We start from the raw sequence: 12,095 nt of genomic DNA on the forward strand, positions 1-12,095 counted from the left end.
AAGCATACTCCATACATGGGTGGATAAGGCCTCTGTACAGAGTTAGCAACTGGATGGGGTGAGAAAAATTGGTGGAGAAGACTCAGAATGCCTAACTTCATAGAAGCTGTTTTAGCAAGAGATGAGATGTGAAGTTTTCAGTTTAGATTATAAGTAAAGGACAGACTGAGGATGTTCATTGTAGAAGAGGGAGACAGTTAAGTGTCACTGAAGAAGAGCGAATAGTTGTCTGGATGGTTGTGTTGAGTTGGTAGATGGAGGAACTGAGTTTTTGAGACATTGAACAATACTAAGTTTGCTTTGCCCCAATGAAAAATTTTGGATCAGAATTCAGGTATTCTGTGGCTTCCCTGTATGAACTGTTTACTTCCTGAAGGGTTGGACATTGACAAAAAGATGTGGAAAAGTGCTGAGTGGTATCATCAGCATAGGAGTGGATAGGACAAGAAGTTTGGTTTAGAAGATCATTGATGAATAATAGGAAGCAAGTAGGTGACAGGACAGAACCCTGAGGAACACCACTGTTAATAGATTTAGGAGAACAGTGACCATCTACCACAGCAGCAATAGAATGGTCAGAAAGGAAACTTGGGATGAAATTACACAGAGAAGGAAAGAAGCCATAGGAGGATAGTTTGGAAATTAAAGCTTTGTGCCTGACTCTGTCAAAAACTTTTGATATGTCTAAGGCAACAGCAAAAGTTTCACAAAAATCTCTAAAAGAGGATGAACAAGACTCTGTAAGGAAAGCCAGAAGATAACCAGTAGAGCGGTCTTGATAGAACCCATACTGGCAATCAGACAGAAGGTTGTGAAGTGATAGGTGTTTAAGAATCTCCCTGTTGAGGATAGATTAAAAATCTTTAGATAGGCAGGAAATTAAAGCCAGTTCTGTTTAACACCATCAGACTCAGCAGTGACTGTAGAATCAAGATGTTTTGTAAAAACTTGACAAAACAAAAAATAAAATGGTATTGCTATGTGTTGAACTGTGAAGATGTTAAAAAAATGTTTATAACATGTTTTACTTATGCTTGGTATTTTCAGCAGTTAGGACAGGATTCCTGTCCTATCACTCCAATCCCTCCTCAGGATCCCCCTAAGCAAAGGTGCCTCTGGCATTTTGCCTCTGCTAGTTGGGGGGACCTGAGGAGGTATTTTGCTGATTTTCCTTGGAATGACTACTGCTTCCTTGTCAGAGACCCGTCTTTGTGTGCTGAGCGCATAACAGAGGTGATAGTGTCTGGCATGGAGATGTACATTCCTCACTCTTTTTCTCATCCTAAATCTTCTAAACCTTGGTTTAACACAGCTTGTTCCCATGCTATACATGATAGAGAGGTGGCCCACAAAAGGTACTTAAGCCTTCCATCACCAGAATCTCATGCACTTTATATTTCTGCCTGGAACCATGCCAAGTCTGTTCTCCAACTAGCCAAAAACTCCTTCATTAACAGAAAATGTCAAAACCTTTCAAGATCTAACTCCCCTCGTGATTTCTGGCATATAGCCAAAAATATCTCCAATAACTTTGCTTCTTCTTCTTTCCCTCCTCTATTTCAACCAGATGGCACCACTGCTATCACATCTATTTCTAAAGCTGAACTCTTTGCTCAAACCTTTGCTAAAAACTCTACCTTGGACGATTCGGGGCTTGTTCCTCTCTCTCCTCCACCCTCTGACTACTTCATGCCACGTATTAAAATTCTTCGCAATGATGTTTTCCATGCCCTTGCTGGCCTAAACCCTCGGAAGGCTTATGGACCTGATGGGGTCCCTCCTATTGTTCTCCGAAACTGTGCCTCCGTACTTGCACCTTGCCTAGTCAAACTCTTTCAGCTTTGTCTGTCAACATCTACCTTTCCTTCTTGCTGGAAGTTTTCCTACATTCAACCTGTTCCTAAAAAGGATGACCATTCTAATCCCTCAAACTACCGTCCTATTGCGTTAATTTCCCGCCTATCTAAAGTTTTTGAATCTATCCTCAACAGGAAGATTCTTAAACATCTATCACTTCACAACCTTCTATCTGATCACCAGTATAGGTTCCGTCAAGGCTGCTCTACTGGTGATCTTCTGGCTTTCCTTACTGAGTCTTGGTCATCCTCTTTTAGAGATTTTGGTGAAACTTTTGCTGTTGCCTTGGACACATGAAAAGCTTTTGATAGAGTCTGGCACAAAGCTTTGATTTCCAAACTACCCTCCTACAGTTTTTATCCTTCTCTCTGTAACTTCATCTCAAGTTTCCTTTCTGACCGTTCTATTGCTGCTGTGGTAGACTGTCACTGTTCTTCTTCTAAATCTATTAACAGTGGTGTTCCTCAGGGTTCTGTCCTGTCATCCACCCTCTTCTTATTATTCATTAATGATCTTCTAAACCAAAGTTCTTGTCCTATCCACTCCTACGCTGATGATACCACCATGCACTTTTCCATGTCTTTTCATAGACGTCCAACCCTTCAGGAGGTAAACACATCATGCAGGGAAGCCATAGAATGCCTGACTTCTGATCTTTCTAAAATTTCTGATTGGGGCAGAGCAAACTTGGTATTGTTCAATGCCTCAAAAACTCAATTCCTCCATCTACCAACTCGACACAACCTTCCAGACAACTATCCCCTCTTCTTCAATGACACTCAACTGTCCCCCTCTTCTACCCTGAACATCCTCGGTCTGTCCTTTACTTATAATCTGAACTGGAAACTTCACATCTCATCTCTAGCTAAAACAGCTTCTATGAAGTTAGGTGTTCTGAGACGTCTCCGCCAGTTTTTCTCAGCTGCTAACTCTGTACAAGGGCCTTATCCGTCCATGTATGGAGTATGCTTCACATGTCTGGGGGGGTTCCACTCATACTGCTCTTCTAGACAGGGTGGAATCAAAAGCTTTTCGTCTCATCAACTCCTCTCTTCTAACTGACTGTCTTCGGCCTCTCTCTCACCGCTGCAATGTTGCATATCTAGCTGTCTTCTACCGCTATTTTCATGCTAACTGCTCTTCTGATCTTGCTAACTGCATGCCTCCTCTCCTTCCGTGGCCTCGCTGCACAAGACTTTCTTCTTTCTCTCACCCCTATTCTGTCCACCTCTCTAATGCAAGAGTTAACCAGTATTCTCAATCATTCATCCCTTTCTCTGGTAAACTCTGGAACTCCCTGCCTGCTTCTGTATTTCCACCTTCCTATGACTTGAATTCCTTCGTTTCAAGACACTTATCCATCAATTTTTGACCACTGGTTTGACCCTTTCATGGGACTGGCATTTCAGTGGGCATTTTTTTTTTTATTAGATTTTTGTTGCCCTTGGCCAGTGTTCTTCCTACATAAAAAAAAAAAAAAAAATGAGAATGCAGATAAAATTTCACATAATGAAAAAAATCATAGTCATTTAAAGCAACATGTCACTCGCCACAACCACCATGGCGGCATAACACTTGGTGTGGTGTGTGCAGGTGGACTCTGTATGACCAAGTCTGCGACAAGTCTAAAAATTAGAACTCCAAAAAGCCACTGAGGGAAGGTTCGTCAAGTTGCTTCACAGCTTAAAGCACCTATTACCTTGTTATTAAAAATAAATTAAGTGTATTTTATGAGGAATGAAAGTTATTTTTTTGCAAATATTGATGCTAGATTATATAAAAGACAAACCAACAAATTAAAGTAAACAATAAAGGTGAATCAAGCAGCCACACAGCCCTGTGAGCTCACCAGCATTTAAGCCATGATCACACTTTTACTAAGCCCAGTAACATGTTAGTTATTTTTGCTATTTGTTTATGTTTGCTATTAAAAGTGAGTAACAAGCAGCAAAATTGGAAGAAATGGATAACAGTTTGGCTAGCAGCTTTGTTGCTCAGATGAGTGTTCAAGCAAGTTCCTATTTGTGTTTTTACCACATTAGAGTACTTGTAAGCAATGCAGGATGTAACACAAGTTTCTATAGATATTGCTAGGGGTAAAAGTATACATTATTCACATTAGAGTACTTGTAAGTAATTCAGGATGTAACACAAATTTCTGTAGATATTGCTAGGGGTAAAAGTACACATTATTCAAAGTCAAAAATGTTCTATACACACACATATTGAGGTCTTGTTTAGCTGTGTTGCATATGAAATTCAAGTGTGGGTGGGCGACACATTCACAATGGCCAGGCAGGTGATGATGGAATGTAAGAGAATTGTAATGTTGCTAGATGATCGTTTCTGAGCCCCAGCATTTAGCGACCAAATGGCATAGGTCTTGCTGCTTAGTTTTCACTTTCATAACTCTGTTTTGCATTTCATTATTTTTTTTTTATTTCAGTTGCCAACCTACTTATGCTACTAGATGATTTTTGTTTCAGTATATTTATTTATTACTTTCTTTCATGTGTGTGTGTATTGAACTATTCAGGATTCTAATGTAAGAGCCTACTTACCTTAATAATGATTGATTGCAGGGATGACTGCTGATAATGATAATATATTCTGATAATAATGATAAAATTCAATGATTGATGAATATGAGCAAATGAGATAATGATATTAATGATACAATGGCTCATGCATGCCCTGGCCATCTCTGGTGGCCTGCCATGAACATGCAGGTGTGCCAGCCCTGGCCTGTGCATCACACTGGAGGATGGTGTGCTGGTAAACCCCTGCAAGCGTATTGGTATTGTGGCTGATTGTGTCGATGCTTGTGAGGAGCTCCAGCAGTATGAGTGGGAGGCAATTGCAAAGGATGGGATGCAATTTCCTTATAATGATGCTCACTTTCCAAATGGTAAGGAGGATATTTCTCTTTTAATGTACATGACTGCTTTTGTATTTCATCTTTCCTATGACTTGAACTTTTCAAGAGGGAGGTTTTAGGATGCTTATCCTCCAGTTCTGGATGATCCTCTTTGACTCTGTTTAGGGGCTGACAACTTAATAGGCTTTTTTGTTCATCCTTTATGTTGCCCTATGCCAATCCCCTTCTTACATAAAAAAATGTTTATTTAATATGAAGGTACAAACCCTTTTTTTTGTTTATATACCAGACAAAATGGACTACAAATATTTGGATTTATTTTCTCTTATACTGTAGCCTCTTTTCATCTAATTATGGACAGGTATGGGATATAAGATGAGAACTTGTGACCTTGCTTCCTGGCAGGAATGGAAGGTTAGCAATTCTGTCCTCCTATATTTGTGTGTGTCATTCACCTACGATCGTCTGCTGGTCACCCAGCCAGCTGTTACCCTACGGAAAGAGTTCAGAGCTCATAGTGACTGATCTTTAGGTCACTGAGACCACTCGCACACCACACACTGGAATAGCAAGGTCACAACCCCTCGATTTACATCCTGTACCTACTTCCTGCTAGGTGAACAGGGGCTACTCATTAAGAGGCTCGCCCACTTACCTCGTGTGTGTGTGTGTGTGTGTGTGTGTGTGTGTGTGTGTGTGTGTGTGTGTGTGTGTGTGTTTACTTAGTTGTGACATACAAGAAAAGAGCTATGCTCGTGCTGTCCCGTTTCCATATCTATTTTTATCTAATTTTGCCCTAAATTCATTTATCTTATTTACATAAATGACTTCCCTGCCCAAATAATTTCAGACCGCCATGGTTCTATGTGGGAAGTTATTTTTCTTAACAAGCATTTTTTTCACTTTTCTGCTGTGTCTCCTCAAGAGTCTTGTATCCCACATCATCAAGTCCTTCCTATCCAACTTTTCCATTCCAGTCATCACTCTGTACACGGAACCCTTTGGAAACCCACTTAAAACTTTCTTCCAGGCTGACCTTTGATCCTTAATTACTGTTCTCATCTCTTTTCCTTACAAGAAGTTCTGCATTCATTTTAACACCCCTTCTTACAATCCTCCAAAAATTTCAGGTTCCATAACAATCTCCTATGCAGTATTTTGTCAAATGCTTTTTTGAGGTCTACTTAAATACTGTCTGCCCAGTCATCTCTCTCTCCTGCACAATGTCTATAACTTGTGATTAGAAACTCAAGAGATTTGTAGTACATGATCTTCCTCCTCAAAAAACAAATTATCTGTTTGTCAACATGTTGTTTTCTTCAAAATACTTGATCCATTTGTCTTTTATAATTGTTTTGAATATCTCAGTTGCCACATTTTTTTTTTTTTATTTAAACATAGGTATATTATCACCCAAAGGTGTACTGCCGTGTGCAACCTATTTTAGGGATGTGACACAACACACAAATATAAATATAAAGATATATACATATACATACATTCTTTATGGCTGTAGCCGCACCGGCTGGGCATCAATTGGCTCTCAGGTGATCTGTTTTACTGATTACACCCATCATCGTAGGGTCGAGGAAAGGCAGTTCTCCCTGACACATTTATTGATGAGGTAGGCATGACCATAAGAACTGCGAACAAGTTCTCGGTCTCAATTTCTTACAAAATAACATTATACACGGATATTAAACACTTTCAACACATTACAATATTCATTAACAATACATGCAATTGACTGGCACTATGACAATCAGTTTTTACTACAAAATTAAAGTATTTACCTCGGTCACCATCCTGCCCGTCTTTGTCTGAGCGCGACTTGGCTGTGAGTGATGCCCGCAGGCGACCAGCAGGTTAACCCCACGCTACCAACAAGTGAGCATCAGCTTCGGTGCTTAATATAGCATTGAATACTGATACTTACACATATTACACGTTTTCATGCAAATAGAAAACTATTGAACATTTCACTTATAAATGCCGAGGAATAATGACGTGAGGTACATACGCTTTACATACAGTAACAATGGCCTTATGCTAATATTGTTAGCAGGGGTGTTGGAAACAAGCCCCCCCAGTGGTGTGCTGTTAACTTCACATCCTGGGGATCCATCCTCCTGATATGAAGGACGGAGAACGCGAAGACATTCCACAGTCTGGAGACTCGCCCCCAAAAGGTGAACTGGTGTTGGCTGGAGTGGAAACGTGGCACTTCCACTGAGTCACCACTGGATAACACCGTTCTCGTGTCCTGCGAGGTGACTCTGGAGGGCAGCCATAGTCCCACCAGATGTGGCACACCCTGCACCTGTGCCTTGTGGAACACCACAAGGGCTGCCACGTCCCTGCGGTGTTCTAGCGTGTCAACGGGAGCCTCAGGATGGGCTGGGGCACCTGCTGCTTCCAGCAGTTGCAGCGCCTGTCGCTGGATGCCGTCGAGCTTGCTGATGTGTGTGGCAGCACAGGACATCCAGGAGAGGGCGGCATACTCCAAATAAGGCTGTATCTGGGCCTTGTAGAGCAAGAGCCTCCCTCTCCTGTCGAGCTGGCTGGCCATCCTCCTCAAGGAGGAGACTCAGTGTGAGGCCTTGAGGGCAATGTGTTTGATGTGGCAGTCAAACCGCAGCCCTCGATCCACCTCCACCCCCAGAATCTTGACAGACTCCTGGAGTTCGAGAGGAAGGCCACCAAAAGCGTAGCCCTCCCTCCACTGCTGGCTTGGCAGTGGGGCATTGAGAAACTACCATTGCCTGTGCCTTCTCTGGAGCAAAGGTCACCTGCCAGCGGGCCCCCCACTCCTGTATCACCCCAAGCTCCTGATTGATCTCTTCAGCAGCATGCACACTTTTGTGTCGAGGGTAGGTACAAGAGAGAGTGCAATCGTCAGCATAAGCTGAGACCGCCAGCAGCTGTCAGAGAAGATCGTCCACGTAGATGTTCCACAGGACTGGCCCCAGCACCGAGCCCTGTGGCACTGACACTCTCACTGGGAGGGACTTGGACGCTTGCCCATTGACAACGACCTGGAGGGTCCTTCCTTGGAGATAGTCGCCAAGGAGCTGAAGGAGGTCACCCTGGATCCCCTTTGCCCTCAGCTTTTCCAGAAAGCCTCCATGCCAAACCCTGTCAAAGGCGCCCGCTATATTCAGGGCCACCACAACAGTGTCGAGGCTGCCATTAAGGGCATCCTGCCAGCCCCTGGGGAAGAGCATGAGGAGATTGGAGGTGGACCGCCCAGGTCTGAACCCAAACTGTTGGTTCAAAAGGAGGTAATTGTCCTGGAGATGGTGACACACCACATCTGCCACCACCCTCTCGAAGACTTTCCCCACCACAGAGAGCAGGGAGATGGGTTGATAATTTTTTGGGTCAGATCTGGACCTCCTCTTGTGTACGGGAACTACCCGGGCCTCTTTCCACACTAAGGGCCAAGTATTTTCCCATAAGCAGGCAGAGAAAACTGTGGTGAGGGGGACAGCCAGCTCGCGGGCACACTGTTTCAAAACGTGCAAGCTGATGTTGTTGGGACCGGTAGCTTTTTGCACATCAAGCCCCTGCAGCAGATGCTCGACAAGCCCCTGCGTCACCTCCACTTTGGTGGCAGTCTCTCTGTACTGCTGCTCAAGAAGAGGCGGTGACCTTTCAGGGTCATCCACCTCCATCTTCCCAGCGAAAAGAGTGGCCAGCAGCTGGGCCTTGTCCTTGCTGCTGGTGACCACCGTTCCGTCGGGCCTTGTGAGAGGAGGGACAGTGTCCTGATGGTTGAGGGCCTGTCTTCCCTTAGCAAGGGACCACCAAGCCCTGTTGCCCACTCCAGGGCTACCAAGCTGGCAATGCAGGTCCTCCTCCCACTTCCCTACGGCCCACTGGCAGGTTGTCACCATCCTCTTGCAGGCCACACGATGTAGGTCTTTGTTGCGCCTAGTGAGACTCTGCTTGTAGCGGAGCCACGCAGAATACTTCGCCTCGGTGGCAACACGGCAGCAGTAGCCAAACCAAGGCTGGTCTGTTGGTCTGGCAATGAACTCCTGGTGGGCACGTGTTGCTCCAGGAGCGCCAAGAGGTGGGAAGAGAAGACTCGCGCCTGTACCTCCGCTCCACCCTGCAGGATGGAAGGCCAGTCAGTCTTGCGCAGGTCTCGGCAAAGGGAGCCCCACTCTGCCCTATCCCATAGCTAGACTGTGCGAGTGGTGGCTTCGTCGCGAGCCACACCCATGTCCACCTGGGTCAGGACAGCATGGTGTCCAGTGCTGCCCACGAGACCCAGCTCATGGCAGCTGAGTGTGTCCTCCTCCAGGTCAGATATGACGGGGTCCAGGGTCCCGCCCCGCTCATGAGTGGGGAAGGTCACGTGGTCCTTCAGGCCCTGCACCGTCAGGAGGTTCTTGTAGGCGTCGTGCTCCAGGTGGTGGTTGAAGTCGCCCACAAGCAAGATGTGTTGGCAGTGGTGAGTCACAAGGAGGATGTGTAGGGCCTCCGTGAGGTACAGGAGCGAGTCAGGCCCCTGCCGGGGGGGGGGGTGGGCAGGAGGGCAGAGTGGTCAGCCAGCACAACCTGGAAGAACATCACCTTCAGCTGAGGCGGTGTGTCCACGTCGAGTTGTTGTGCCTGCACCCCCTCCCTGAAGCAGACAGCCACTCCGCCTCCAGCTCTATCCTGTTGGTCTCTCCTGGCCCAGTGAGTGTAGCCACCTATTTTGCCGAATGATGGCTCCATCTCTCCGTTCAGCCAGGTCTCCGTCACCACAACTGCATCTGCACCGTGTCGTAGTACACAGTTGTGGGTTAGGTCTCTGATGTTTGTTCAGAGACCATGTACATTGGCGGAGATAACCTTGAATTGGTGGCGGTGGCAGTCAGGCCTTACCATGTTGGAGATAGTTGTGGTCCGGCCTGGAGGGGTGTGACATGACTTGTTAATGACGTAAGTTTGAAGGGTCATCCTTATTTTCTCCCTTGAAAATCGGCACTATAATCAGCTTTTTTTCAGTCCATTGGGATCTTTCCCTCTTTTAATTAATGTATTATGATTCTGTGGATCTTTTGAGTCAACTGCTGACTACACTTCTTTAAAAACCAATTAGATACTCTGTCTGGGCCTGTTGCTTTCCTTACATCTTTGTCCTCCATTATCTTCTTCACCTTCTGCACCATAACTTTTAATTCACTCAGCCCTGCATCAATCATCTCTACATCCTCCTGCTTCCGAAAACCACTGTCTCTTGTAAAAACCTTCTGAAAATAGCTATTCATCACTTCAGCAATCCTTCCTAGCTATTCATATTCATATTCATCAACTTGTAGTTTATTTATTCCAACTTTGTTCATTAATTTCCCATTCACATATTGGTCAAATAATTTTGCTTGGCCTTTGCATTTGGCTATGATGTTCTTTTCATAATTTCTTTTTTTCTTCCTGCATATTAGCACATATTTATCCTCTCTTCCACATATTTCTTCCACTGGTCACTTCTTTTATCTCTTCTCCATCTACTCCATGCTCTTTCTCTTTCTATTCTCACCTCACATCTATTAAACCAGTCATTTACTCTAAATCCTTTTGCAGATGTCTTTGGCATGTATCTCTATTCCTTCATTATGTATCTCAGCCAAACTGTTCTACTTTTCTTCTACTCCTTTTGCTTTATCAGATTTACCCTAGTCAATCTCCTCAAAGTATTCCCTTAATTCAGTGAAATTTGTTTTACTATATTTCCGCCTGCCTTTTCTAGAGTCCTCTTTCCTTCCTTCTTCCATTCCCTCCCCTATACCAAACTCAAGTAAAATGTGGTCATTCTTCCCTGTAGTTGATGTCTTCAATAATTTCTGTTTTTTTTGTGAACAATAAATCCAATCTTGAGATTCCTTCATTTGTTATGAATCTGGTATTTTTCTTCACCCACTGTGTTAGAACATTATCCATTACTAGTTTCAGCAACCTGTTTCCCCATGACAGTTCATTTCCTTTTGGCAACCAGCCCTCCCAACACCTCACATTTGAAATTCCCCATCAGGATTATGTTTTCACTTTTTGCAATCAAGCTTTCCATATGTCCATTTGTATCTGTTAACATTTTTCCATAATCCTCAGTATTCCATGATTTCATTTTTAGTGGAATGTATACCACTGCATAATCTCTTTTTCCTTCCTCCTCTCTTCTTTATTCCCACCCTCAACACCTCTGCACTGCCTTCACCATATGTCACCTCATCAACCACCAGGTTCTTTTTTACTAACATCATCACTCCACCTCCTTGTTTACATTTTCTATTTGCCTTTCATGTATTGCATTTTCCACCACCTATATTGAGATTCATGAGTGTATCACTTAATTTGGTCTCTGCGATCCCCATAATATCTGTGTTCTTCTAAATAATCATTTAACTCTAGTAGTGTAGACATCACCCCATTCACATTTGTGTATGACACTTTTAGTTCTCACTTCCCCTCTCTGCCACCTTCATGTACCACTTCTTCATGTCTATGACTCTCCAGTAAAACTCCTTCTCTGTCTCTGTTCTGGTCGCATTTTTTCTTTATCTTCATTCTGCAGTTTGTTTATCTTAGCTCTGTGTGTGTATGTGTGTGTGTGTGTGTGTGTGTGTGATTCACCTATGGTCGTCTGCTGGTCACCCAGCCAGCTGTTCCCCTACGGAAAGAGCTCAGAGCTTATAGTGACTGATCTCTGGGTAGGACTGAGACCACTGACACACACACTGGGACAGCGAGATCACAACCCCTCGGGTTACATCCCGTACTTACTTGCTGCTAGGTAAACGGGCTGCAAATTAAGAGGCTCACCCATTTGCCTTGCTGCTCCCAGGATTTGAACCTGGGCCTTCTTGGTTGTGTGTTTACCTAGTTGTATTTACCTAGTTATGGTTTACAGAAGGAGTTTAAGTTTGTGCTGTCCTGTTTTGATATCTATCCAGTTTTTCCTTAAAATCATGTATAGATATTGCATTTACTACTTCTTTTTGCAGCTCATTCCAGATTCCCACAGTCCTTGTGGGAAACTGTTCTTAATATCCCTTCTACACACACCCTTCTTCACCTTCTTCTCCTGTGCTCTTGTGCTTCTAAAGTCTCTCATCACCAAATCACTTGGGATCCAGGTTTTCATAGCCCAACAAAATCCAATATAAGGCAATCATATTACCTCTCTCTTCTCTCTTTCAGGGTGGAGAGGTTTAGTTTCTTTAGTCCCTCTTCAAACGATAAGTCTGATAGGGTCAGAGGCAACTTTGATGCTGCTCATTGTATTTCTCTCTAATTTCTTTGTGCCTTTTAGTGCTGGGAGATCATATCATTGCTGCATATCCCAAATGAGGTCTTAGCATTGTCACAA

The 12,095-nt window shown here is 44.0% G+C and overlaps 1 protein-coding gene across 1 annotated transcript in view; it reads left to right on the plus strand.

Annotated features, from left to right (window-relative positions):
* Positions 1–12,095, plus strand: part of LOC135113220 (uncharacterized) — a 633,180-nt gene that overhangs the window by 265,842 nt on the left and 355,243 nt on the right. Inside the window, exon 25 of the mRNA XM_064028389.1 lies at positions 4,587–4,765. Coding sequence (XP_063884459.1) covers positions 4,587–4,765 — 179 coding nt within the window. The remainder of the gene's footprint in view (positions 1–4,586; positions 4,766–12,095) is intronic.

This window comes from Scylla paramamosain, chromosome 25, assembly GCF_035594125.1.
Source record: "Scylla paramamosain isolate STU-SP2022 chromosome 25, ASM3559412v1, whole genome shotgun sequence".
In the NCBI taxonomy this organism is placed as follows: Eukaryota; Metazoa; Arthropoda; class Malacostraca; order Decapoda; family Portunidae; genus Scylla; species Scylla paramamosain.